Source organism: Mustela lutreola, chromosome 10 (assembly GCF_030435805.1).
Source record: "Mustela lutreola isolate mMusLut2 chromosome 10, mMusLut2.pri, whole genome shotgun sequence".
Classification (NCBI taxonomy): Eukaryota; Metazoa; Chordata; class Mammalia; order Carnivora; family Mustelidae; genus Mustela; species Mustela lutreola.
Genome location: NC_081299.1, coordinates 36,531,575 through 36,558,890, shown reverse-complemented (window position 1 = coordinate 36,558,890; position 27,316 = coordinate 36,531,575). Strand labels below are relative to the sequence as shown.

Below are 27,316 nucleotides of genomic sequence, written 5' to 3'. Positions count from 1 at the left end.
CGTCCAACTCTGGGTTTCCACTCAGGTTGTCATCTCAGGGTCCTGAGATTGAGCCCTTAGTTGGGCTCCACACTCAGCATGGAATCTGGTCGAGTTTTTCTCTCTCCCCATCTCTCTCTCTTCCTCTCTCTCGAATAAATAAATAAATATTTTTTTTAAAAAATGGGGGCAGGGAAGGAAGAGGTATTACTGCTGCCTTCCAGATCTCAGTTCTATCCAAGATATTACAGTTCCTCCACTCTTGTGAGGTGACAAGGTATAATGTCTGGATCACAGAAATGCTTAAAAGCCGAGGGCGCCTTGAGTTTGTGCAGGAAGTATTCATTCTCCAAATTCTCTTTTCATTGTTACTCTCTACCTTTCAGATTTCCCTGCTGACTTCTGCAGTAAACCACCTCAAAGCCAATGTTAAGTCAGCTGCAGACTTAATTAGTCTGCCGACCACTGTAGAGGGACTTCAGAAGGTAAGTGCTACATGTGGGCACTGAGATTAACTTATTGCTACAGCTTCTAACAAATCTTCTTTGAAAGCATGGCATTTGAAATCAGCTATTTCCAGAGGGCAGTAATCGAGTATATCACTGTGTTCTAAGTAGTTCAGAACTTCTCTGTTGTGGTTTGGTTAGTTGGGCATTTAATTTGCAACAGGTGACTTTAGTTGTTTTTTGTTTTGTTTTGTTTTTTAATGGATTTACACATTTTTATTTGGCTCTCTGAATCCCGAGATTGCTGTTCTGAGGCTCTTAGAGGTTGACATACATGGGTTTGCTTCTTATCACTTGCATTCTCAATTCATCATCCACAGTGTCTTCATGAAAGCAGACCAGCTATAGAAGAGAGTTGCTCTAGATGGCTATTTTTTTTTTATGGTTGACAAAGAAGTTTTTTAAAAACATAAGAATGATAATTGGGGAAAATGCAGAATTTCAAAGTTTAGGATATAGTAAGTGTTGGCAAGGTTATGGAGCAAAGTTAACTTTAGAACAGTCCTGCTGAGAGTATAAATTAGTACAAAGCATTTTGGAAAACATTAGATATTATTTTATAAAGGTAGAAGTGCACATCCTCTAAGTAATTCACTCTGGTGTATCCTAAACTCTAGGGCCTAGGAAAAAATGATTTGGAATATCCATTTACTTGATCTCTAGGATTCAGGCACAGAGCAAGAGGCAGCAACCAACCAGACAAATAGTATACAGCAGTCGGGAGAGCTGGATGGGGAGAGTGGATAGGGGTAGGAAGGAAAGAAGGGTACCTAATTGGGACACAAACAACATCAACCCCTGCAGCAGGAAATGGAAGAAGGGATTCTGGAGTTAAGGGGACCTTAAAAAATGGGTGTCAGGGGTGCCTGGGTGGCTCAGAGGGTTAAGCCTCTGCCTTCAGCTCAGGTCATGATCTCAGGGTCCTGGGATTGGAGCCCCGTATCGGGCTCTCTGCTCAGCAGGGAGCCTGCTTCCCCACCCCTTCTCTCTGTCTGCCTCTCTGCCTACTTGTGATCTCTGTCTGTCAAATAAATAAATAAAATCTTTTTTAAAAAGGGGGTGTCAAATCTAAGATCTTTGACTTTTCAAAGTTAGTGTATAGAAGTTTGATTTGACTATATGCCAGGCTCTATAACATATCAATTGTTTCCACATGCAGAAACAGAACTTGCTACTTTGTAGTCATTCATTCCACCTGAGTGGAATGTGTGTGCTCAGTCTTCATAATTTGCTATTTATCCAAGATGGTCATCTGCTTACAAGTTAAAAGTGGGGTGGGGGGATGGGAGGGGATGATGGGAGTAGGGGAAGGCAGGGAAAGAACTGTGATGAGGCAAGTTCTTGCCATTATTCCCCAGGGTCAAATGGAAAAAAGGTAGGCTTCTGTGGTCTTTAATACAGAAGCAACTACAGCAGTCTTGCATTAGAAAATGATACAGGTTTATTGCATTAATTAATTCAGTAAACATTTGTGGAGCTTCCTCCAGTTTGTGCCAGGCACTTTGCTGTTGGTGAGAATACTATTCCAGGGTTTTGCTCTAGAGTTCACATGGCTCTGTCAGCTGCTTCCTTAAAAAAAAAAAAAAAAAGAAAAGAAAATCTTAAACAAGAGCTTACTATCCTGCATCCTAATGGGCTCATACATCCAGCAAGGCGGGATTGTCTAACAGTAGATATCTTTGAATGCCCATAGCTTCTGTAACAACAGAGCGCTCATACATAACACCCCAGCTTAGAGACTTCTACCCAGTGTGTTTTCTCTTTGGGAATCTGTACACTTATAATGTCAGATACTACTTTTAATACAAGTGGCTCCATTTTGAAGTGGAAGATCTTCTCAAACACCTGACTTCAATGTATCTCATGATTTTTTTTAATTTTGAAAATGTCATCTCTTGGTCTTTTGGGTTCTTGGCTGTCAGTATACTAAAAACAACCTTGGTTAAAAATACTAATGTATTTACCATAAAACTATAAAACTGGAACACCTGGGAGGCTCAGTCAGTTAAGCATCTGCTTTTGGCTCAGGTCATGATCCCAGGGTCCTGGATCAAGCCCTGCATCAGGCTCGCTCTTCTCCCTCTGCCCCTCCCTCTGCTTTTGTGCGCATGCTCTCTCTCTCAAATAAAAAAACAAAAACTTAAAAAAAAAAATAAAACTATGAAACTGTCAGTGTATCTTAATAATAGGCCAACACCCACCAAATAGTAATTCTTGTAAATATTCTCTTAGGACAGGTCTTTTTAAAATGATGGTTTCTGAATCATATTTTCCAAGTACCAGTCCACTTGGGCTCCTTAAGCCTAATGAAGACCTGCATCTCATTCCACTCAGCAGTTGCTGTTGGGATTCCAAAGCAAAAGAGGAACAAATGCTGCCAAATGGAATTTTTCCTTCATCTCTGCAACACTGTGTTTCCCAAAGCTAAAAATGGTTCTACCCATTGTCATTCAAAAGTCATCATTTGCTTCTGACACAGTAGCAGTATATAGTTAGCTGTGGCCTTCTGCTACCTACCACACGGCTTGGTAAGGGCAGTTTGTGGGAGACCCTTATCAGTGGGTCCCAGATTTATGAACTAGTGTTTGTTTTTTAAGAAAAAGATAACGGTTTTTCTCTAGGAAAAGTCCTTTAAATTGGGAAAACTATTTGTTATATAGATAGATAGATAGATAGAGATATGTATTTTACATATACATATGTATTACATATACATAGTGACCCTGGAACTATGCAGTCCACTTCTCTGGATTTTTTTTTTTTTTTTTTGGTAGATAGAGTACAATATCATAAATGTATTTTCTCTTCTGATTTTCTTAACCTTTTCTTTAGCTTTATGGTTAGAATATAATGTATAATACATATAATATATACAATATGTGTTAGCAATTTATGCTATTGGTAGGCATCTGGTCAACAAGCTATTAGTAGTTAAGTTTTGGGGGAGTTAGAAGTTACATGTAAAAAAAAGTTACATGTAGATTCTCAATTGCAAAATTGAACAACTGCGTTGTTGAAGGGTCAACTGTATATAAATAAATGTGCAGTTTCCTGTTAATTGTGTCTGCATAAGCTACATGAAATTCAGTTTGAAGAGGCTTGAAATAATTAGAAACACTGAGCTTCTTTAGGTCAGTGTTTGATGTAAAATAAAATAACAGTGATAGACCACTGCATTCCTAAAAGAATGGCTTAAATGAAAAAAGACTGAGAGTACCAGTATTGATGCATATATGAAGAACTGGAATTCTCCTACACTGGGAGGCATGTAAAATGGTATAACCATTTTAGAGCACATCTTGGCAGTTTTTTAAAAAGTTAAGCATATATCTACCATATGATTGGCCATTCACCTTCTAGGCATTATGATGATGAAAAAGCATACAACAGAGAGAAATGAAAACACATACCCACATAGAGACTTGCACATGAATATTGATAGCAGCTTTATTTGTACTAGTCATATACTGAACGCAACCTAAATGTCCATCAACAGGTGAGTAGATAAACTCTGTTGTATCCATATGATGGAATGCTTCTCAGCAACAAGCTAAATGGCTACAACATGGATAAATCTTAAAATGTGAAGCTGAGTGAAAGAAAAAACAAAACCAAAACCCACATACTCACTCACTGGCCCTATTTATACAAAATTCTAGAACATGCAAACTGATATGTGGTGGATCAGTGGCTGCCTGGAGGTGGGGGAGGGAAAAATCACAAAGGGGTCTAAGGAAACTTGGGCGATGGATGTTCGTTATCTTGATCATGCTAATGGTTTCCTAGGTGTATATGTCAAAACTTGCCAACCTTTTTGAATATGTGCCGGTCATTGTGTACCAGTTAAATCTTAGTAACACTTAGAAATTTCAAAAAGAAAAAGACACTGGCCTTACAACATATTTCTGTTCAGAGTGTAGCTACCATTGGCAACACTTTAAACAGCGTCCATCTTGCTGTGGAGGCAATACAGAAGACTGTGGATGAACACAAGAAAACCATTGAGTCACTGCAGAGTGACATGGTAAGGAAATCTACAAATGCTACAGAAGTCAGCATTCTGCCTGCCCTCTTCTGTGTAACAGGAGTGATGCCATCTTCCCATTCATCTCAACAGACCTTACTATGTACCTTTTTAAAAGATATAATCTGTAAATTATGCAGTCAAGGAGGATAAAATTAAAAACTGAGTCTTCTGTGAACATAGTAGAGAAAGTAACAGCAGTAAGATACAGTTCGAGATGGAATGTATAGGAAGGAGAATGGAGTAGAAGGAAAGGGAAGTGTCACAAGTATTGATTGCTACATAACAAATCATCCTAAACTTAGTGGCTTAAAACAACACATTATCATTTCTCACTGTTTTGTAGGTCGGGAATTTGGACAGAACTCAGACTATGAAATGATGAGAGACCAAGTGAAAAGGACTCTATAAAAGAAAGGCTATTTGGAATGTTCTGGCACTAGCCAGACACTCAGTTGAATGCAGCCGTGTGTGTGTGTGAGAGAGAGAGACTTGAGCCTGCACCATGTGAAACAGAAGAATACCCCCACCCCCTGAGCCCAGTCAACCCATGGATCATGGCAAATAATAAATTGTTTTAAGCCACAAAGTTTGGGGATGATTTGTTACGCAGCAGCAGATAAGTGAGACAGAAGCAAACCCCTGCAGTGCTCAGGAATTGTTTTCAAATGTCTCTTCATGTTGTGTGGGTCTAAGTGGTCTATAGTCATTCAGAGGCCTTATCAATCATGGGGCAGGGTACTCTGCCCCATGAAAGATTTACAAAGGGAGAAAAGGATGGCATAGCCTTCTCCTTGCTAGGGAGATGAGTTATATGTACATGAAATCAGGACTGTTGAAGGCACACAAAAGTTCCCCAGCTTTTCCACTAATTTCTAGGTCTAGCCCACATACTCTTTTCCAGCTTTGGAGTTTCGAATTTAAGCTGGGCAATTTGTACCACGGAGATCTGGGCTATATTAGAGCTCCAGAAGGTCTAGAAGGTGTTTTTCATTTCTTCAAAACAGGTACTCCTCACTGATATTTAATGGGGCTGACCCAGAGGAACAGACACTGAGCTAGTGTTCAGACACTGGATTCCAGTTCCACCTCTGCTGCTGAGTAACAGTGGGATACATAATAATCTCAATAATTTCTTCATTACTCTTATGTTAATATCTTGAGCATTTTCTCAAAGCAATAAATATTTTCCGAAATACATGTTTCCTAAGTCAAAAATTTATGCTCCAGACCATTGGGTTTTTTCTCCCACCTCTCCTTTTTCTTTATTGTTGCCTTTTTTTGCTTATAAAAGCAGGGTTGATAAATGTCTAGGATTTCAAATTTCAGGGAAAACTGTTTATTTTCCCTAATTGCATTCTGGTATAATTAAATCTGCCTCTTTTAAACTTCCATGGTTGCCAATGGTAATCCTCGCCACTGGCACATTTTATACTGAGTAAGTCATAGATACGAGCTCTGAAAGATTAAGCCATCCAAAGTTTTTCCACTAGAGGGAAAAAGTGTATATCAATGTGTTATACTTCAGTCTCTGCCAAGAGAGACTTTAGCAGTGGGAAGGGGATGGGAAGGGAAGGGTAACACTCAGACATAAATCTCGGCATGTGCTGTAAAAGCTGAAAAATGAATAATGTGTATGATTGGTTGTTGTCCTTAGAGCCCAAGGCTAGTGGTTACATGGCTGGCTATTGCTTGAGTGCACAAACCTCTTTAGTCCTGGGGAAGTGATGACACTAGCCAGGTCCAGACTGAGTTGGCCCCTGGGAGGTTCTAGTGATTCTGTAGTTTCTCTGGGAGTATAGATAATAGAGGAAAGAAGGACTGGTTCTGGGGAGCTCATTCCCCATTCAGAGACAAGAAACAGACTGGGCAGATCTCAGTTCCCTGATGTGTCTGGGTGCTGCTGGTCCAGTCCATGCTTCAGGCTGGCATTCCCAAAAGAATCTGCTGCCCTTGCAGCCTCGCACAAGACTGGTCGCACTGTAGACTCCTGGGAAATAATTGTTGATTAATCTGTGAATGCCCTCTCTGAGAAACTAGAATGTCCTAGGACCATCCCAGATAGTTAAGTAGGCTTGGTAATTAGCTGTTGCCTATACTAACCTCCATTTCTGTTAACAGAATCGGCACTTCTTAAAAGAGACCAGTGGAAGCAACCAGCTCATTCCATCACCTTCAGCTTCATCAGAATTTGACAATAAAACCTACAGTGAGAATTTGAAACAGGTACTTTCTGTTTCTGGCTTAACTCCCTGTGCCCACAATGGACTCTGGGGGCTGCCTGAATAGTTGGGCTCAGTGTTGTCACACCTCATCCCAGGCATATATTTGCCTGCCTGAGAGCTGAGCAGACAGCAATGTGTTTTGCTATCTTAGGAATCCAAGATGCCATCCTGGCTCTTCTTTGGCACTCTGCTTTTTTCCCCTGCATGTCAATCAGTGGAGTAAATTCCTTTTCACATCTTGGAAGACATAGGATAGCCAAATTCTCCTGAAACTGTTTATGAAAGTAACAATCTGGGCAAGTTAACATTTCTAAAATGTTGGAAAGCATATCCCTGGAAGTCAAGATTTTCTAAAGATAAGAGGAGGGAAAACGCTATTGAATTCAGAATCACATTAAAGAGAATAAAGGAAATCTTCACTAAGAAGAATTCCTGTCCTGAGTTTAATGCCCTCTAAAACCTATAGTCATCATTCCTTTTTAAGTGGCAATCAGTACTAGAGGATGTCAATAAAAATAATTGAATCTTGTACTAAATAATGCACTACTTGTTATGGTTTTGCTACATGAGCCAATTCCGTAATTGGTATTGTTCCTAAGGTAGTTTTGTTCTGACAAATTGGGTTAATAGGCATTTCAGTTAATAACCCAGCAAGCTTTCCTGCCAGCAGGTGAGGTAAACATTGGGAAATCAATTTCCAAGCTCTCAGCTTTCTGGGACCAGAGAGTGAATCATGTAGGTAGTCCCCTTTCCCCTCTTGTCTAGCTGAGGTCAAACAATTCCAGAGGGAGTGACTTAGAGCAATTTAGAGTGGAGGAACAGAGCCAAGACAGACAATCAATGGTCTAAACCAGGAAAAGGAGTTTACTTCAGTAACGTGACATAGTAATGGTTGTTTAGCGCTCCTGGCCTGCTTGTCGAGTGTATGTCTTTAGCTGGATTCCACAATTTGATTTATTTCCACTCCAGGACATCCTGTACCTTCACAACTCTTTAGAGGAGGTAAACAGTGCCCTAGTTGGGTACCAGAGGCAGAATGATCTTAAACTCGAGGGGATGAATGAGACAGTCAGTAACCTTACCCAGAGAATCAACTTGATAGAAACAGATCTTGTTGCTGTGAGCAAGGTAGAAAAGCAAGCGAACCTGTCCCTCAGCATGGTAAGCCTTTTTGGATCCTTTGCGGTATGTTCTGTGTTGCAGTGTGTTTTGTCTGTACGTGGATGACACTCCACAGACTTTTCAGATCCAGTCCCCTGGCATGTTTGAGAGGCTACATGTTCGTACCATGCTTCACACTAGCTTTGTGATAAAGAGTGACACAGGCAGAGTTAGCCCTGATCTGGAAGGGGAGGTGTGAAGGAGGAGTTGCATGGCTTGCCAGGGCCACACCACAAGTCATTGGCAGGAATGACAAGCCTCCTGTCATGTTACCAGTGACCAGTCTGGTGGGGAAGCTCTGGCACATACTTCCAAGGGAGGTCTTCTTGCTCTTTTTTAAGTTGGTAAGGGTGGGAGCATTGACAGTGACAATGACTAAAGAATCTTTTGCCGTTGCTTTAAGCCTGAACTTGACTTTCAGATTTATCCTGCTTGGTCTGCATGTTAGGGTGAAACTTTTGCATGTAACGCAGGAAAGTCATTTAAAACAGACCAGGCCAGACCAGCTCCTCCACTTAAGAGATCATTGAGTCCATCCTCTCATTTTACACAAGCATACTAAGTGACCTAAGCCACTGATACTGGCAGACCGTGTGTTTTACTGGTTTTCATGTTATTGTCAATAAAATGTGTGCTTTTTAATCCCCTTCATATGGACTTTGTGCTGGGATCCACGGGGATTATTTTTTAAATAGCTGCAAGCCCCACCCTTAAAGATGTCCTGCAGCAAAGACACAGGCATATGTAAAGAAATGCAAACCTAAAACAAGAAATTGTACCATAAATGGGAGGAAAGTAGCAGAGCTAGAAGCAAGCCCACGAGGAAAATTGAAGCCCAGCACCCAGACATCAGGTTGTGAGCTGGCTCAGCCACAGTGGAGCCATGGGAGCTTGCTGGACGTGGCTTGGAGGATGGAATCAGAAGACCTGTACCCCCTCCTGCTTTACAAAGGCGTGTCATATCCTGCAAAGCTGAGAAGATTAAAGGAGCCTTATTTTATTTTATTTTACTTTTTTTTTTTTAAGATTTTCTTTATTTGACAGAGAGAGACCACAGGAGAGGGAACACAAGCAGGAGCAGAGGGAGGGGGAGAAGCAGGCTTCTTGCTGAGCAGGGAGCCTGACTCAGGACTCCATCCCAGGACCCTGGGATCATGACCTTAGCAGAAGGCAGGCGCCTTCCAGGCCATCCAGGCGCCCCAGGGGGCCTTATTTTAAAAAGCACTTTTGAACTCAGCTAAGTCCGGGCTAGGAATTTGGGGTGATTTTATGAGTTAGTAGGCCTTGAAGGTTTTCAGGGCTCACAGTAAGGATTTTCTGCCCCAAACTGCCCATCCTGTCCCTCTCCTCTCCACTTTTTTTTTCCTCCAGAGAGGAAATTGTTGGTAGTATCATTTGTCCTGCTGTGTCTTCCAGCAGCATCCTACCTAGCATGCTTCTGGGTATAAGTCCTCTCGCTGTTTATGGTTCAGAAGTTTTAAGGTTTGTGAAGCACCAGTTTCAGCTTTGTATCTCAGCAACATTTCTCCCTCCCCTCTAGTTCGCCTACTGGTATTTCTGTTGAAAGTGCTCTGAGAACCTTTAAAGAAGCTTGACCAGTTTGTTTTAAAAGTGTTAGATGTTGTTTAAGTTTTAATGTTTGCCTTTAATCTTGTTGTTTTTACCCTTTAAGATGGATGAAAGAGCCACCACTCTGAAAAGAGAATCCTTGCATCAAGTGACCCACAAACCAGATACATTAAAAACCCAAAGCATCAAGGTATATAAGGGGGGCTTATTTTGAGGTAAAAATGATGTAGTAGTATCTCCATGCTTTTGAAGGGTGCCTGGCCGCCTCAGTTGGTAGAGCAGGCAGCTCTCAATCTCAGGATTAAGAGTCCAAGCCCCACATGGAGGATTCACTTAAAAACAAACCACACCAGCATCTTTGTGCTTTTGAGCTACTGTTTCTTTATCAAAATGAGCACTTTGACCTCCCATTGGCAGCAACTTCAAGACAAAGTGATAAGTAAATTAATAGATTAGTGAACAAGGGAGTATTTTATCAGGCATCTGCCCTGTGCCTGACCATTGCAAGGTCAGTGAACAGGACAGACATGAGACCTTTATTTTGGTAGAACTTAAAGTCAGAAAATCAATTAATACCTAATTGAACAGATAATTAGTTAAGCAAGAATATGATATTGCTACAAAGGAAAAATACAGGGTATGGTGAAGATGTTAGTAGGGACCAGGAAAGCTTCCCTAAGGAAATGAATTTTTTTTAAAGATTTTTTTATTCTTTATTTGTCTGAGAGAGAGAGAGAGAGGGAGTGCACAAGCAGGAGAGGGGTAAGCTCCTCAGCAAGGAGCCCGATGTGGGACTCCATCCCAGGACCCTGGGATCATGACCTGAGCAGAAGGCAGACACTTAACCAACTGAGACACCCAGGCGTCCCAGGAAATGACTTTTAATCTAAGAGAGTAAATTAACTGTACTCATGACAAAGAATAGAGGTGCAGATCATCAAAAACTGGTGTCTAATCAGCATTTATTTTTAGTTTGCTGACTCAGTACATACATAGTCCATTTAAGCCCCAACCTGTTGCTTTCACCTTGTCCCTTCCCCTTTTTTTTTTTTAAGTTCTTCCCTGATATATTGTCAAGGTAAGGCAATCTGTGATATGCTTTGATATCCCAGGAAAGAAAGTTTATTTGCAACATTCTCTGTGATTAGAGTGTTAATATTATAAGATATGGACTAGGATAAAGTGAAAGCCAGGAAGATTGTGGCTGAGTGACTAAAATACCATCTGAGATGCCCGTTGTATGTGAGGAGCTCAAGGATATGCACTTGGAAATGAACCATAGTACAGGCAGTTTTCAATGTAATACTTTCCATCTATATTTGTTCTTCCTTAACTATTTCATATAGTCTAGATATATTAAGTTTTTTTGTTTGTTTGTTTTAAGATTTCACCCATTCATTTGACAGACAGAGATCACAGGTAGGCAGAGAGGCAGGCAGAGAGAGAGGAGGAAGCAGGTTCCCCACTGAGCAGAGAGCCGGATGCGGGGCTCGATCCCAGGAACCTGAGATCATGACCTGAGCCAAAGGCAGAGGCTTTAATGCACCGAGCCACCCAGGCACCCCAAGATATATTAAGATTTTAATGCTTTGTGAGCTAGGCTTTTGTTGAATTTTCTAACTGCTTCTGCACAAAAATAAAAATAATCCACCTGGGGAATGACAAGAAAAACCAAAGATCCATATGTAAATGTTGAGCACAAAAAGTAACAGGTGGTTATTGCTGGAGATTCATAATGATATCAGCAACAGTCCAGATTTTAATAGTAAACCTCAGAATCATATTATACATTTTTTACCTAAATTTCCTGGTTTTGTTTTCAGACCCTTTGTGTTTTAAACTGTCATCCCAGTGTGTTGGTCCCTTTGTCCTAAGCATCCCGCATCTAGGCATCCTAACTGGATGTAATTCCTCTCTAATTTCTTTGTAATTCAAGTATTTAGTACCTAGCTTTAGTCACCTGTGTCCATATATTAGCTCCTTAATAAACCAAGAATGGTATTCTATATAGTAATTATGAGAGTAGAAATAAAGATCAGAGAGAAATAATTAAATAAAAGAAACATGTAATAAGTCTAATTGAATATAATATCAGGATGTTTCACACTAGACTGAGCAGTTTAAAAAGCTTAAGCCTCATAAAACCAGACTTCTCTTTTTTTTTTTTTTAAACAAATGTATTTTTTATATGCCACTTGGTGGATCATCCTGGGAATGTGAAAGGGCATAGAGAAGAAACTTTTTAAAAAGATATAAGTAAGTCAATGAATTAGAAATTTTGCAGTTCCTGCCACCAGTTGAATCCTCACCGTGGGGGGAGAGAAGGAAAAGCCAGGATTGGTTGTTTTATTTTTTTCTTAAGGTGATAAGAGTGTAATGCTGTCCCTAAATTTGTCTAGTCACAAGGTGAAGTAAGATATCAGGAAAATTATTTAGTGTGAAATAGTTCCTAGAAAATAATATCTACTCATTTAGGAAATGGGTGTTGCATGACCACCTGAGCAAGGGTACATTTCCTTTACTGCTGACACATGCATGCCTTCCCCCATCAGCCAAATGTTCACAGTGAATCAGGTCATCTGTCGCATAATGTTCCCCTTAATGGTCTAGCCTCAAATCCTGCTAGGCCCTTATCAGTTCTGAGTACCAAAGGTATCTCTAATATTTGTTGATTCATTCTTTCGTTACTTTTAGTAGGGAACATACTGGAAGTCAAGCACTACATGCTAAATAGGCTCTGGGAATATAATGAAGAATCAGATAAGGTCTTATTTCCACCTTAAGCCTTTTGTGATCTTTGTTTTGGGCAGAAAGAAGATAGTTCAGATTCTCAAGTATCCAAGCTAAGAGAGAAACTGCAGCTGATCAGTGCTCTCACAAACAAACCTGAGAGCAACAGGCCTTCAGACACTGCTGACAAAGGTGAGCTACTCGGGGCTGGCTCCTGAATATTTCACGCAGGCTTGGGCAGCTTGCCTCCCACACAGGGAGTGGGGAAAGGTGTTCTAGCAGGACCGATCAAACTGAGGGAATGATGCCTGAGTGCATCGACATGAAGCTGATACACTTTGGTTTCATTTAGAAAAAGCCCATTTTGTACATGATTTGTATTCCAGTCTATTAAGGAAAAAATGGGTAATGTTTAGCTTGAAATAGACTTCTCCATGCTGCCTGCATCCAATTATAGGCAAAAATGTAACTGTCATAGCGTATATTAAACCAGGCCTAAATGTTGTTTATGGAGTCTTTTCATTACTCTAAGTGCATAAAATTTACTTAAAAATGAATATTAGTCCTTCTGAAAAACCATTAACAAATAATGATAGGATCATAGTTGGAAAGGCCCTTGGCTCTAGGTAGGGACATACCTAATCAATATTAGCCCCAAGGATATAACTGGACTGGGTTGGCCTTGACCCCCACTCCCCGCAAATACTTTTTCATTTGGGGGAAAGCATTCAACCTCTCTTACTCTCTTTTGGATGGGGGACACTACAATGGGAGCCCTTGTCCTAATATCACACTGCATAATCGTATGAAAGCCCTCTTTCCACACCAGCTGATCTGGTGGCACATACCCCAGATCGGGCTTATGGTGTGGCTCCTGGGATATTAAATATCCAGTGCTGTTCTCACTTGCAGCTTGAACTCTTAGCATGTAAACCTATAAATGCTAACTTGTACTGTAAGAGTTTCCCATGGGCTTCCTACAGCTTAAACCTAATGTTATCTGATACTGATTGATCTTCACTTGTCCACACAACATATCTCAGTCCATGCCTTGAGCTTCATGTAGTCACTGTGCTACTTAATTCTCAACTATTTCTTTTAAATTAAGTACATACGCAATTGCCCTAAAAAGTAACCTTCAGAACTCATTTAATATAGTGTCAGATTTGATGATATTAGAGTGGTATGTGTTTGTTACAGAGCAAGTACAGAGTTTCACATCAAAGCCGTCAGCATCGCCAAAATTTCCACAGTCTCTTGGAGGTCAAACTGGGAAAGCTGCGCAGCTAAGACCTATTGCCCTACCAGGAATTTCTAGCATTGAAGGTAAATTTTTATACCATGGAGTAATAGGGATAATGTTCAAAACTAAAACTTTGTAATTTTTTTTATCTTATAAGAAAAAGAATCCTATCTGACCTTGACTGAGTACTTCCTGTGAACCAGATATTTGATATACTGTGCATCACATCATACAATCCCATTAACAGCCCTGGGAACATAAGTATTCATGTGTTATACCCACTTTTCTCGATAGGAAGACTGCCTAAGTCCACAGAGCACACAGTGGACTGAGGCAGAATTTACACGGAGACAGTCTGACACCGAAGTTTGCACTCTTAACCGGTGCATTAAAGAGCGTTCATTTTTTCAGTGAGTGCCTAATTAGACCCAGTGATAAGCACTGAGGATACAGTTTAAGATACGATCTCACTTTCCTCAAGGATGTGAGTTTAGTGGAGAAGGCAAACAAGCAACCACAACACTGTGAGATTAGTGAAGTGGAAGTTGACCCTATTTGCTAAGGCCTTCCAAAAATGAGGGTCCTTTGGCTGAAAATCAGAAAGATAAATATTAGTAGGAAGGAGATGATTCTCAGTAAACGAGTCTACCTTGCCTCCAGCAGCATATATGCTGTCATTCATTGTGCTGCTGAGTCTCCTGATCTTGCATTCACCAACTGCCTATAAAATCACCCATTCCCACCCTCCTACTTTTGCTGGGCTCTCCACCTTAACTTAGGTGTTGTTCCACCAGGAAACATTATCTTACCTCCTAGGAGTGGATTAGGTGCTTCCTGTGTATGACCTCTTAGAATATTTTATATTTACCCCTGTTTAGCACATGTCACTCTGTTGTAATTTCCTGGGAAGATAGAAAATTAATTTTACTCCCAGCCTCTAGCATAGTGCCTGGTACACATATTTGTTAAGTGAATGAATTATCTACAGTCTATAATTAATGCTCAAAGCATAGAAGACTTTAATTTATATTGCCATATAAATGCAATTACTTTTTCCCCTTACCCCCAGTTTTTTTTTTTTTCTCTATATTTTCTGGGGAGACAGGAGAGTGTTAAATTGTTTATTTTTCAATACAAGTATCTTCTCCCACTTGCTGTTTATTACATCAAGAATTGATTAGAATGAATGGAAGAGAGACTGTTAGAGCAGATTAAGAAATAGCCATCTTAACACTTGTACTTCAATCTCTGACATAGGCATTATGTACTTTGGGTGACTATATTTTGAAATGACCCAAAGCAGCAATAAGATTTTTATTTGACTACTACTACCAATTTTATAATCTCATGCCCCATATACACAAAAAACATTTTCCAGCTAGCCACTTGGTGGCAGGCAGTCCCACCTGCTGCTTCTGGCTTTGGGAGCTTTTGAGATTTTCCTGCTGTTTCTCTGATCTGTCTCAGGACTGAAAGCTGGACCTTCTTCAAAAGCTCACAACCTCATCCCCCCAGGCCATTTCCATTCTTCCTAAGTACCAAACCGTAGGAGGCCTATAGAATCTAGGTGTGGGGTTAACTAAATGAAAAGAGGGAGAAGGGTTTAGGGAAGAATTCTAAAGAAACAGAAGCCTCATGACTATCTTCTAGTATTAGAGACTAAATCTATTAAGTCATTCTGTGGGGACATAATCAAGTCCTTTTAAAATATTATGTAAGTAATCAGCCTTCCTGAGTGTTTATTATGAGGCCTTGGAGAAAATACCAGAAGAGACTATTGATAGAAACTGTCCAGTCTTGTTTGTTGGCTCAAATAATATCTTCGAAATCTGAAAGAAGCTACAGATCAACGGGTGATACTACTCTCTCTCATCTGGGAGAGAGAGAAAGAGCACACAGGTGCCTGATGCTGTATATATACTGTATGTATCACTTTGAAGAGATCTGTAGTCCTCTGCCTTTTCTTTTTAATTGAGATAGAATTCACATACCATAGTAATCACCCTTTTAAATAATTCACAGTTTTTGTATATTCACATGTTGTACAACCATCACCACCATCTAATTCCAGAACATTTTTTATCATCCTAGAAAGAAATCCTATACACATTAAACATTAAATCGTCACTCCCTACTCTTCCACCCACTAGCCCCTGGCAACCACTAATCCTTCAGCCAAAATTTGGGTTTGCCTGTTCTGGGTATTTCATATAATTAGTATCATATGATCCCTAGCCTCATATCCATGCTTCTTTCAACATGCTTCTTTCCCTTAGCATAATGTTTTCAAGTTCCACCCATGTTGTGGCCTGTAGCAGTGTTTCATTCCATTATATGACCAAATAATATTCCATCGTATGGATATACTGCATTTTATCCATTCATTGGTTGATGGACATGTGGATTGTTTCTACTTTTTGGGTAGTAGGAATAATGCAGCTATGAACATTCATGTACAAGTGTTGATATGGGATATGTTTTCATTTCTTTTGTGTATATACCTAGGAATGGAATTGCTGGGTCATATGATAACCCTGTTTTGACTAACAGTATGCCATAGTTTGTTTTATAGGCTCAGCTCCTATCATTAGCTTTTAAGGCTTCTCTAGTCCTTTTTACCCATTCAACAGAAGAATAGAATCTGGCAAATCTAAAAGGAAAGCTGTGGACAGAGAGAATGCCAGCCCATTCATTTCTCTCTGTGATTATCTATCACTGCTTCTATTTTGGAAGGATAGTTCCAGTGTTCCTCTTGTTCTTTTTTAAAGGGTTTTATTTACTTATTTGTCAGAGAGAGTGCTGAAGCATGGAGAGTAGCAGGCAGAACAGGCAGAGGAAGAAGCAGGCTCCCCACTGAGCAAGGAGCCTGATGTGGGGCTCCATCCCAGGGACCTGAGTCGAAGGCAGACGCTTAACTGACTAAGCCACCCAGGTGTCCCTGTTCGTCTCATTCTTAAAGGGTCAAGAATTCATCTGATTCAGTGAGATAGTAAGCCTTATCTTTTGGAAACAAAGTCCGCAAAATAGCTTTTAGTGCTTTGCATTCAACTGAGACTACTTTTAAAACTATTGAGTAAATTCAGCTATATGTATAGACATAAACATTTTTTTGTAATTCCTTTTTAACAGATCTTCAGGATTTATTCCACAAGACTGGCCAGGACATGGATGGGAAGCTGACCTACCAGGAAATCAGGAACTCCTTAGGTTCTGCTGTACCAGAACTTGAGACTTTGAGAGCATTTGATTCTGATGACGATGGAAGATACTCTTTCCTGGAGCTAAGGGTAGCTTTAGGTGTCTAGCCTCATCAGGCATATTTTAGAAATGGGTATATATACCCAGGACTACCTAACATCTACTCACCTAACGCAAACAACCCTTTTATTTACCTGTCGATCCTCCAGACTACTGTAGCAGACACATTGCCACCTTTTAACTTGTTTAAAAAGCTATAAAGAAAAGTTATTTTTTTAAAAAAGACCATTTTACCTATATGATATTCAGAAATCTATGATTTCCTAAAGCCAATAAGATCTTAATTTCAAAATTGCCAGAAAAAAACGTCAGGCCCTCTTCTTTTCTCTTTCCTTTTTAAATTTTTTTTTTTTTTTAGGGGAAGGAGACCTTCTCTTTTAAAACTGGAAAATGTGTATATAGAGAGACTAAGCCACCTTTTATATTTCACATAAATTTGCCTTAAATTAGCTGCACTTTATACAGACTCAGAAAATGTCTTTCTTTTAAAAGCTAGACCTTTTAATATTTAAAATGAAAGAAAGAATTGTGCATATTTTGTGGGACGTCAGAAGAATGGCTTGAAACAGGCTGTGAACAAATGACTTGTTATTAAAAATCACTAATGTGGTAACAGTAAAACTATGTCCATGTCTCCTTAAGGTACCTCCTTCAGGTGCTGCTGTGGGGTTTGGCCTGGAAGCTGGAGGACCAGATTTGGGGAGGTGACCCTGTCAGGACTATGCTGCCTCTAGGCTCAGGAAAGTAAGAGTCTGGCTCTTTGTTGCTGTATCCTCAGCTGATCCCAACCTGTGAACCAGACAAGTCTTGTTGGGGGTTTTTCTCACTTTTAATCCTTTTTCAGAGTTTATGAGCATAAACAGTTCTGCAGTGGGGAGCTGCATTTTCCCCACTGGGTGAGCTACATTGTCTTCCCCCACCCACCCACTCAACCCTCTCTCAGCTGTAGCTGGCTGCCACCTCTGGCCTAGCCTCCATTCTGAACAGCAGGTCTGTGCTCCTCTGCTCACTGTCTCCACCTGGCTACCCAGGAGGGGCTTTAGGGGATAGCTTTGCCCCTCATTGTAACCCAGGAAACCCCTTGACATTTCACCTGGAGGCTTACCAAGAAGAACTTCGTATGTTCTTCTGTGAAATGCTCACAGAACATAGAACATAGAAGTGTTCTTCTATGCTCTGCTGTGAAATGCAGCACATGAAATCAGGTCAGGTTTCCTTACAGTTGTCAGCTCAAGGAGCTAGAGGCATTCTGTCCAGAGGATGCCGAACAGTATCAAGCAGGGGGCATCACATGATGGTAGCAAGTTTTTTTCAAATCTTATAACAAGCATGTGCAATACTCTTCCCTTTAAATACTTCCATGGGTCTGGTACAAAAGGTCCCCAGACTGGAAGGAACCACATCTCCATGTCACCTGTGTGTGTGTGTGTGTGTGCTGTGCTGTTCTTAGAAACAGGCCTTGGGCAACACAAAAGGAAGAACTTTGTGGAACTTAACTGTTCTGTAGACCAAGTCAGGGAGAAACTAGAGTTTTCATGGCACAGACTTCTTTAGTAGAGCTCGTTTCCATTTTAACTTCATCCACGTTGCCCTGTTACCCAGGGATGCCATTGAGCACCTTTAAACATTTAAGGGCTGGTTTTTTCTTTATGTGGTGTTCAGTTTAGTGTTGACTAACTTTGATTTTTTTTTTCCTGAAAGGATGAACATTTAGTTAAAGCAAGATGAAGTATTTTCCCATGAATGTGTCTGCTTACCTCACTATGGCTTGTGTTTCTCTCTATTAAAAAAAAAAAAAAAAAAACACCTTTTTTTTTTTTTTTTTTTTTTTTTTGCCTAGTGAGCTCTCTCTCTTTCTTAGAAAGGTTAAAATAAAATTAGCCTGGCACTTTAGGTAACTTGAAGACAACTCTTTTTCTTCTGGCTGCCTTCCATGAACACCCCCTCCCCTTTTAAATATATATACCCTTACAGATTTTGTAACAACCAAATAAAATTCTAGCAATAAATTGAATTATACTCCTATATTTGTATATACTGTACCATAAATAGTATGTCTGTACCTGGAAGGTATTTTTTTGAGAACTGATTTATATGAAATATACTTGAGGGTAATGTAGCTTGTCCATTTTAGTTTCAAATTCTTATTCATAGGCAGATACTCTGAGGACCCCTTAACTCTTTGTGGTCTGTACTTTTCTTTTGTATCAGATAGCTCCACCTGGAGAATTCAGTTTTGTTTTTCAGTTTCTCAGCTGTTCACCCCACCTCGAGCTCATCTGGCTCGCATGGTCCTGAAGCCCGCTGGACTTCCTGTCGCCTTTGGCAGAGGTGTTCCGGCCACACTCTCAAGACTGTGAATATCCTTGCCGTGCCACTGCCCTAGCTTCCAGGCAGAACAAGGGCATCTGGAACTCTTGTTCCAGGTTGAGGAGACTCATTGGCTTAAAGAGTTTGACAAACCTATTCTTCAGTGACAATTTGGGAGTTTTCTTTGGAAGTTGTCTTAACTTCCCTAACCTGTAACTTTTGAACTGTACTCAAGCCTCTTTGCCTCATGTCTCAGCTCTGAGAGGAAGATTGGGTTTTGGTGTTTGTTTTAAATACTTTTACCTTTTCATCCTGGCAGCTCCTCCTACTGCTTTCCTAAGTGACCCAAAGCATGGCTTCTCGGTCCTTCTTTTTTTTTTTTTTTTTTTTTTTTTTTTTCTTGCCTGTACTCTCTGGGATAATGTTCACTTCGAGAGCCTCCTTAGAAATCAGAGGACCAAAAAGGTCTTCTAGGAAGAGAAGAGTCAAATGAGTAGAGAACCTGACTTAGGGGGAAAGGTAGCATCCTCTTAAGGGCAGAGAGGGACCTGGCACTGAGGACAGGACACCCTACACCTGCGGCCATTTCCTCATTTTAAGTTGCTTTGCTGGATGGAACTCCAATGCTCCCACCTGCCACTGCTGGTCTTGCTGGTCACAGTTGAAGACTTTGACTGTGATGGGCTCATACTCATAATGGGCTGCTGTTGAGTTGTTTTTAGTGACAGCTTTTGTTTGCTCCACACCTCATTGGCTTACTTACCAACACCAGCTAGATGTGGTCCCTTCTTTCGTATCCAAACCAGAACACATTTGGGTATTCCTGAGACTTTATAGAGTGTGTATTGTTTGTTATATGAACCTAACCTACCTTGTTGTTTTCTCATATTAAGAAATGTAAATCTACTTTGCTTTAGCGGAGCTATTTTGGTAATGTCTGAGCAATTTTGGTTCTTTGTGGAGAGTGAATTCAAGGTGTCTGTGACTTGAGCTTTGCTTATTTCATATCAGTAATACAGCTAATTTATCTAAATAAAACATTTCCTTTTTCTCCCACTGTGTCTGTGACTAATGGTTCCCCCCTCCCCCGCCATACCTTCAATTACTAAGAAAACAAGAATCTACTTTGATCCCTATTTTTATAGACTCTCCTTTTTAAAGCAAGCACTAACAGATGGTGAATAATCTGCCTTAAAAACTGCAGCATCTTGGGGCGCCTGGGTGGCTGAGTTGGTTAAGCCTCTGCCTTCAAGTCAGATCATGATTCCAGGGTCCTGGGATCAAGTCCCACATCAGGCTTCTTGCTCAGCAGCAAGCCTGCTTCCCCTATGCTGCTTCCTCCCTCTTTCTCTGGCAAATAAAATCTTTAAAAAAAACAAAAAAACAAAAAACTGCAGCATCTAGCCTGAAGAAGAGAAGGCTGCTGGTTGGGCATCTTCAGGGTTGGAGGGGGTGGATTAAGTGGGGAGGGAGTCCCTTCCTCTGTCTCTATCAGTCAAGCTCCACTTGGGTCTTCACTGGTGTTTTGTGTTTGGGGGATTTTTTTTGGTTTGGTTGGCTGGTTGGGGGTTTGTTGGTTTTTTGTTTTGGTTTGGTTTGCTTCTTGGAGGTGTTTTTGTTTTTTAAGATTCAGTAGAAGGGCGTGTTGACAAGGAATGTTCTGTTGCCTTTTTATACAGGGTGGGGGCGGGTCTGTGAAACCCATTCCAAGAGAATGGTCATATAGGGGCTGGGACTTTTTCACACAGAGAAAAAAGAATAAGAAAAATTAACTCTACAAGTTTGCTGGTGTTCTAGGATCATACAAATATAAGCAAACATACCCAGTCAGGGTGGCCTTTCCCTTCAAGGAAGACAACATAAAGTTTAACTCATTTACAAATATGGTCAGATGACTTCCTCATTCCCAAAGTGAAGGGGAAAATTTATCTCCTGGGGATGGAGTTTGGCTTTTTTTTTTTTTTTAAGGTTTTATTTAATATTTGAGAGAGAGAGAGCACAAGTAGGGGGAGCAGCAGAGGGAGAGGAAGGAGGCGGCTTCCCACTGAGCAGGGAGCCTGATGAGGGGTCTTGAGCCCAGGACCCTGGGATAATGACCTGAGCTGAAAGGAAACAACGAATTGAGCCACCCAGGTGCCCATGGGCTTGCTTATCTTTAAAGTGGGATCAAATAACCAGTATTCTCTTTGTCTCTCCTTTTAGGATTGTTTCCAAAATGCACAAAAATATCTCCATATAGTGTGGATGTTAACTTTCGGAAAGTCCATGGATCCCTTTGAGAAAGATTTTTAAAAATACATTTTGTGTGTAATTTTAAAGGGTTCAATAACCAGCCCTCCCCCTAAGCCAATCCATGGACCAAGTTAATTATGCCCTGCAGATGTGCATGTGCACACACACAAACACAATCATTTGCCACGTGTTTTCTAACAGGACTTTTCATCAGGGAAGGGACACTACAGTGTATGCTGAGAAGACCAAGAACTTGTTGCCAGGCAGATGTGAATTTGAGACCTAACTCTGCAACATGAAAACAGGATGCCCTTGGAAACTGTCTTTTTTATAAGTGGAGGATTGTGAGGTCCATTTGGCAGTTTTCTTGTATTAGACAGAATGTGGAGACAACCGTAAAAGAACTCAGTGCATCATCAATATTAAAGAATGTGATTCAGGGCGCCTGGGTGGCTCAGTTGGTTGAGCGACTGCCTTTGGCTCAGGTCATGATCCTGGAGTTCCAGGATCAAGTCCCACATCGGGCTCCCAGCTCCTTGGGGAGTCTGCTTCTCCCTCTGACCTTCTCCTCTCTCATGCTCTCTCTCACTTATTCTCTTTCAAATAAATAAAATCCTTAAAAAAAAAAAAAAATGTGATTCAGCCAGCAATGCAGCATAGCTCCTGGATGTCACAGTGACTTGTTTTACATGTGACACGGCCACTGTGAATTGCTATCGCTCATGCACCCCCAGCAGCTCTCACTCTTGTGGCAGCTGTGCTTAATGTCCCACAGAACAGCAGTACCAATGGATACCTGGCCCACAGTCTGGCATACGTTTTTGGTCTTAAATACTGAACAGAGGAATGGTGAACTCATGAGTACTGATTTGGTGTCTCTCCCCACAGCCAACCCTCCAGTTTCCATTTACGACCTTCAGCTGTTTTGCAAAGTGCCCCCATCAAACAGGGAAAGGACATTGCCTTCCTAACGACAAATGAGACACAAGGGAGCCTTGGGCTTTTTTCAGTCTTTCATAATGTGACATCCAGATGGGCTCTGGCCTGTGTCAATACCACCTCCCTGGGATTAGCTGTATTTTCCTGCCCTGCCCCCGGTCCCTCCAGCTCCCACCCTGGAGAGGTGGCTATAATTCTGAAGCGAGAGGCTTGGTACTGAAGCAGTGGTCTCCATGGGCCATAGTGGGGAGGGAATGGAAGTGGACATTCCTCTCAGGACAGGTGTCCAAAGGGTAGGAGACTGAGTGGTTCAGCATTGGGGGCAGGTTGCACAGGGAAGGAGCAAAGGGTACCTCCTGAAAGACGGGAATCGGAACGGGGTCACTGGTGTGGGACGGCAGCATGGGGGAAGGTAGGGGCTGCAGCGGAGGTTGTAGCAGGGTGGGGACCTCCACCTTGGGGCTGCTGTCTTGGGCAGCAGAGCTCCTGCTCTCAGGGATGTCCAGCTCCCACAGAGGATCTGCATTTTGGACCTCAGTCTCAGTCTTGGTGACAGTAGGGGGAGGGCCTGTGTTAATGGCTGTGTTCATGCCATAATGTCGACGCTTGTTGATCCAGTACAACAGTGGGCTGTAGGTGAATGTGGCAGCTCTCATCACCTCCACCCACTCCTGGGCGCGCTCTTCCCGCCGCAAGTTCTTCCTCCAGTGCAGAAAGAGAATGCAGCCACCGGTTACGACAGAACACAGCCCCAGGAAGCCGAAGTACAGTGAGACCCACACTAAGGCAAGAAAGAAAAAGGCAAGTGGGCTGATAACTCTAACTTGGAGCCTGAGCTATTTCTTATTCCTCTCCCTAACCCAGTCATCAGTTATCCCATCCACTCAACCACTCTCTCCATTCCTCCCTTCCCTCCTCATTGGCTTGTCTCATCATTCTCTTATTCAGTCAATGCTATGATTTCAGGCCACTGTTAGCCCTTTACAGATCAAGAAAGCTAGGTCTAGAGGGGGCATGACCGGCCCAGACTTGGTCAAGCCTCCTGTTCCCAACCCTGGACCCATCCAATCCATCTGATGTAGAAGACTTACTAAAGGCAAAGCCCATCAAGGAAGTAAGTCTAGAGGTGATGGGGAACACCAATGTCCCATCCCATTCCACCATACCCCTTACCCATTCAACTGTGATGGCTCTAGGGTATTCATTGTACCCCGCACCCCTTCCCACCCCCAGTTCAGTAGAGAAACAATCTCTGCTCTCAATCCCTAGTTTTCTAGAGGAAAGTATATCTTATCTGCTTAGCACTCCTCCATACAGGTTACCCCCACCCCATCCATGTAAAAGCTCTTCCCTGAGTGTCTGTCCCTTGCTAAGGGCACAAGGCAAGAGGCAGGGACTAGAAGGGCATTTACCACCAGGGAGGCTCAGGTCCTCCTGCTGGGAATCCATAAGGTCAAGCCTTGGTACCCAGCTGATAGCTCTGGGGAGAGGGAGCTCACCTACCCATCTGCCCTGCCAATAGAAGGCCCTGGAATACTTAGTCCCATTGTTCCCTAAAGGTGAGGTCACTGGATTCTGAGCAGTAAACATTCTAGGGGCAGGGCTTGTGAAGTCTTGGGCTAATGGAAGCAAGGGACTCTATCCAATGATGTCTCATAGGCCTAGTGTGTCTCTACTGCTGGGGAATGACCCACCCACTGAACGGTCTGCCCTCCACCTCTTATGATGAGTCCACAGAGAAGCCCCCAGGAAAGAGCCCCCAGGTGTTTCAGGGGTCTATTCATGTTTCTGGGCTTCAAGAAACAGTTGATGGTTACCTGTCACCAGTGGAAGAATGGGGCAGGGAGCACACACAACTTTGGGTAGCCTTGCCTTCGGGACTTTTTTTTTTTTTTTAAGATTTTATTTGAGAGCACAAACAGGGAGTGGCAGGTAGAGGGAGAAACAGCCTCCCCATTGAGCAAGGAGCCTGATGTGGGGCTCTATCCAAGGCCCCTGAGATCATGACCTGAGCCAAAGGCAGATGCTTAACCAACTGAGCCACCCAGGTGCCCTGCCTTCAAGACTTCTATAACCAAGTTGCAGGAGAAAACCTGCTCCAGGATACTAAGTGATCAGTGCCTCCATCCTTGGCTCTTACAATCTCTCTTTTGTTTAGTTATCTTCCTTCAGCAAGTATTTCCTGGGCATCAGGCCCTGTAGGAACGCCCCACCATCCAGCCCTACACCTCTTTCCAGCCTCATCATCCTCCCTATCCTTAACATACCTTGCCTTCTGACCAGGCCAGACTCTTGGCCTCTTCACATCTCTGGAGTTCTGCTCGCACTGTTCCTCCACCCAGGAGTCCCTCCCCTCTTCCCCTGGACTGAATACCTACTTATCCTTCAAGGCCCAGCTCAGTCCCCCAACTCTGTCACAGTCTTTTCTGTTGGCTTCCCCAAATCCCATCATCTCCAGTTCAAAGGGCAGTTCCTGTCAGATGCTTGAGCCCTGGAGGTAGATGTCCCCTACCCAGCAGTCAGCATCGCATGGACTCACCCAAGTTGGAGACTTGCCACGCCTCCTGGGGCAGCTCAGTTAGAAAGCCTCACCTTAATGAAGCCCAAGTCCCCCTCCCTGAAGTTGCACCCCTGGGCCTAGCCCAGCTTGTGGGACCACTTAATCACTTCCCCTTTTCTAGTCCCCCAGCATGGGACTCAGGGCACTATTCAGCTCTGATTTCCCTCCAGGTTCCGCTTAAGCTCTGCTCTCTTAGCTCACTGGCTCCTGCTTTTCAGTCTCTTTGCTGATCTCTCTTTTCCCTGATTTCTAATTACCAGCATGCCCCAGGACTGGATCCTCCACCCTCTGTCTACACTCATTCTGTCAGTGATCACCTCCAGACTCATGGCTTTAAATATTACACAAGCACTGACAACTCATACTTTCTATCTCCAGCCCAAACTGCTCCTCCAGACTTTGGACTCCTTCACCTAACAGCCTGGCTGACAGGCCTACCATTAAAGGGGATTAAGTCTATTAAGTTATCTCAAAGGAACACACCCCAAACCAAACTCCCGATCAGCCATCCTCCAAAACCTATCTCAGCCTTCTCCTGTCTGTAAATGGCAACTCTGTCCTTCCAGTTGTTCAGGACAAAAGCCTGTAAGTCAACCTTGACTCCTTTCAGTTCCTCATAGCCACATTCACTCCTTTCCACAATCGTTAGGTCTTACCTTCAACGCATCCAGAACATGACCCCTTTCCCATCACTATCACTGCATTCTACCCACCACCCTCCACCACTTGGAGTACTGGTCTCCCCATAGGGTGACCAGCCATCCCACTTTGCCTGGAACTGAGGAGGTTTCCAGGACATAGGATTTTTGACGCTAAAACCAGGGAAGTCAGGTAAACTAGGACAAATTGGTCACCTTTGGGAGAGCTTCCATCCTTGCCCCCGCCTCCCTCCATGTTCTGTATTTTGCCAGAAGCCAGAATGATCCTTTAAAAAAGTAAATTAAAAAAATAAAAGTAGAGCATGTTACTTCTCTGCTCAAAGCCTACGGTGACTTTCCAACTTAATTAGAATAAAAACCAAAGTCCTTAACCAAGGTCTACAGGGCCCAGAGTGCTCTAACTGCCCCTCCCCATACCTCTTCATGTAAGAACTTCCTTGCTATCCCACAAGCATGACAAGCATGCTCCTGCATCTCAAGGCCTATGCGCTTGCTGTGTCCTCAGTCTGGAAGGCCCTTCTCCCAGATAGCCAGACAGATGATTCCCTCATTTCCATCCGCATTTTGCTCAAGCATTCCCTTATCTCTCTCTCTCTATCTCTCTCTCTTAACCTGCTTTGTTTTCCTGCATAGCTTATATCATCACCTAACCTTACAATTGACCCTGGAACCAGCGGATTAGGGACTATGATCCCTGCACAGTTGAAAATCCATGTGCAACTTTTGACTCTCCCAAACTTAACTAATAGCCTACTTTTGACCAGAAACCTTACCAATAACACAAGCTGTTGATTAACACCTATTTTGTATGTGTATTATATAATATACTGTACTCTTTTTTAAAAATTTATTTTGAGAGAGCCCATGCACACAAGCGGGGGGAGGGGCAGAGGGCAAGAGACTCAGACTGCATGCTGAGCATGGGGTAGGGGGTGAACCTGAGATCATGGCCTGAGCCAAAATCAAGAGTTGGAGCTCAACCGACAGAGCCACCCAGTTGCCCCCATATGTCATATTCTTACAATAAAATAAGTATTCTTACAAATGAAGTAAGCTAGAGAAAAGAAAAATGTTAAGGAAATCACAAGAGAAAACACATTTACAGTGTTGTAAAAAATTCACTGACTGAGCCGCTGGCTCAGTCAATAAAGGATCCGGGCCCAACACGTACTTTCACAGTAGTTCCCAGGGCAGCAGAAAGTACTGATATCCCACCTTATGTGATGAAGTGTCCAAGTAATGGTTTGTGTAGCAAACTTCCTGCAAACTGTGTAGAATGCAAGACAAATTTCTCCTGTGTCTATAGGAAACCTGTCACCTTTGACTGCACAGTCAAACCTTCTGTTACCTGTGTTGATCAAGACTTCAAATCCCAAAAGAACTTCATCATCAACATGACTTGCAGGTTTTGCTGGCAGCTTCCAGAAACGGATTATGAGTGTTCCAATTCCACCAGCTGCATGACGGTGTCCTATCCCCGGCAGCGTTACATGGCCAACTGCACCGTGCGGGACCACATTTATTGCCTGGGTAACCGTACTTTTCCAAAGATGCTGTACTGCAACTGGACTGGAGGTAATAAGTGGTCTACTGCTCTGGCTCTGAGCATCACCCTCGGTGGGTTTGGAGCCGACCGTTTCTACCTGGGCCAGTGGCGGGAAGGCCTCGGCAAGCTCTTCAGCTTTGGCGGCCTGGGCATATGGACGCTGATAGATGTCTTACTGATTGGCGTTGGCTACGTGGGACCAGCAGATGGCTCTTTGTACATTTAGCCATGGTTATGTGCTTCAGAGAGGAGCAGTGCTTTGAAGTCTCTTTGCCGGTAGGAGTTGATGTGCTGTGACTAATGTATTTGTATGTTTTTAATGTACAGCATCTGTACTTTGCCTGCTTTGATGAAGGTAAAATAAAATAAAACAAA

General features: G+C 42.3%; 3 protein-coding genes across 5 annotated transcripts in view; 2 read left to right on the top strand and 1 right to left on the bottom strand.

The window, feature by feature from the left end:
• Positions 1-20,061, top strand: part of EFCAB14 (EF-hand calcium binding domain 14) — a 37,034-nt gene extending 16,973 nt beyond the window's left edge. The window contains exons 4-11 of one of the 2 annotated variants that reach the window (XM_059138237.1): positions 366-464; positions 4,399-4,509; positions 6,631-6,735; positions 7,704-7,895; positions 9,568-9,654; positions 12,275-12,386; positions 13,395-13,520; positions 16,567-20,061. In XM_059138237.1, the coding sequence (XP_058994220.1) occupies positions 366-464; positions 4,399-4,509; positions 6,631-6,735; positions 7,704-7,895; positions 9,568-9,654; positions 12,275-12,386; positions 13,395-13,520; positions 16,567-16,742 (1,008 nt within the window). In that variant the 3' untranslated portion in view covers positions 16,743-20,061. The remainder of the gene's footprint in view (positions 1-365; positions 465-4,398; positions 4,510-6,630; positions 6,736-7,703; positions 7,896-9,567; positions 9,655-12,274; positions 12,387-13,394; positions 13,521-16,566) is intronic. The other variant, XM_059138238.1, reaches the window with a different exon arrangement.
• Positions 20,062-22,238: 2,177 nt separating this feature from the next.
• On the bottom strand, positions 22,239-23,701 carry TEX38 (testis expressed 38). Of its 2 annotated transcripts, none has more exons than XM_059138240.1 (2): positions 23,680-23,701; positions 22,239-22,957 (listed from the first exon to the last, which is right to left on the bottom strand). In XM_059138240.1, the coding sequence occupies exons 1-2, from the start codon at positions 23,681-23,683 to the stop codon at positions 22,365-22,367; spliced, it is 597 nt and encodes a 198-aa protein (XP_058994223.1). In that variant the 5' UTR covers positions 23,684-23,701; the 3' UTR covers positions 22,239-22,364. The 2 variants fall into 2 exon arrangements, with proteins under 2 accessions (XP_058994223.1, XP_058994224.1); XM_059138241.1 differs by having other exon boundaries at positions 23,589-23,682.
• Positions 23,702-26,518: 2,817 nt separating this feature from the next.
• LOC131810369 (TM2 domain-containing protein 3) lies at positions 26,519-27,316 on the top strand. Its single transcript, XM_059138242.1, has one exon. It carries the CDS (start codon positions 26,619-26,621, stop codon positions 27,165-27,167), a length of 549 nt encoding a protein of 182 aa, XP_058994225.1. The 5' UTR covers positions 26,519-26,618; the 3' UTR covers positions 27,168-27,316.

Excerpts from the sequence above, each read along its gene's own strand:
- LOC131810369 (XM_059138242.1), top strand. The coding sequence starts at position 26,619 with ATGAAGTGTCCAAGTAATGGTTTGTGTAGCAAACTTCCTGCAAACTGT.
- TEX38 (XM_059138241.1), bottom strand. The coding sequence starts at position 23,625 with ATGGATTCCCAGCAGGAGGACCTGAGCCTCCCTGGTG. Across the intron at positions 22,958-23,588 it reads GGACCTGAGCCTCCCTGGTG|TGTGGGTCTCACTGTACTTC; the intron begins GTAAATGCCCTT and ends TTCTTGCCTTAG.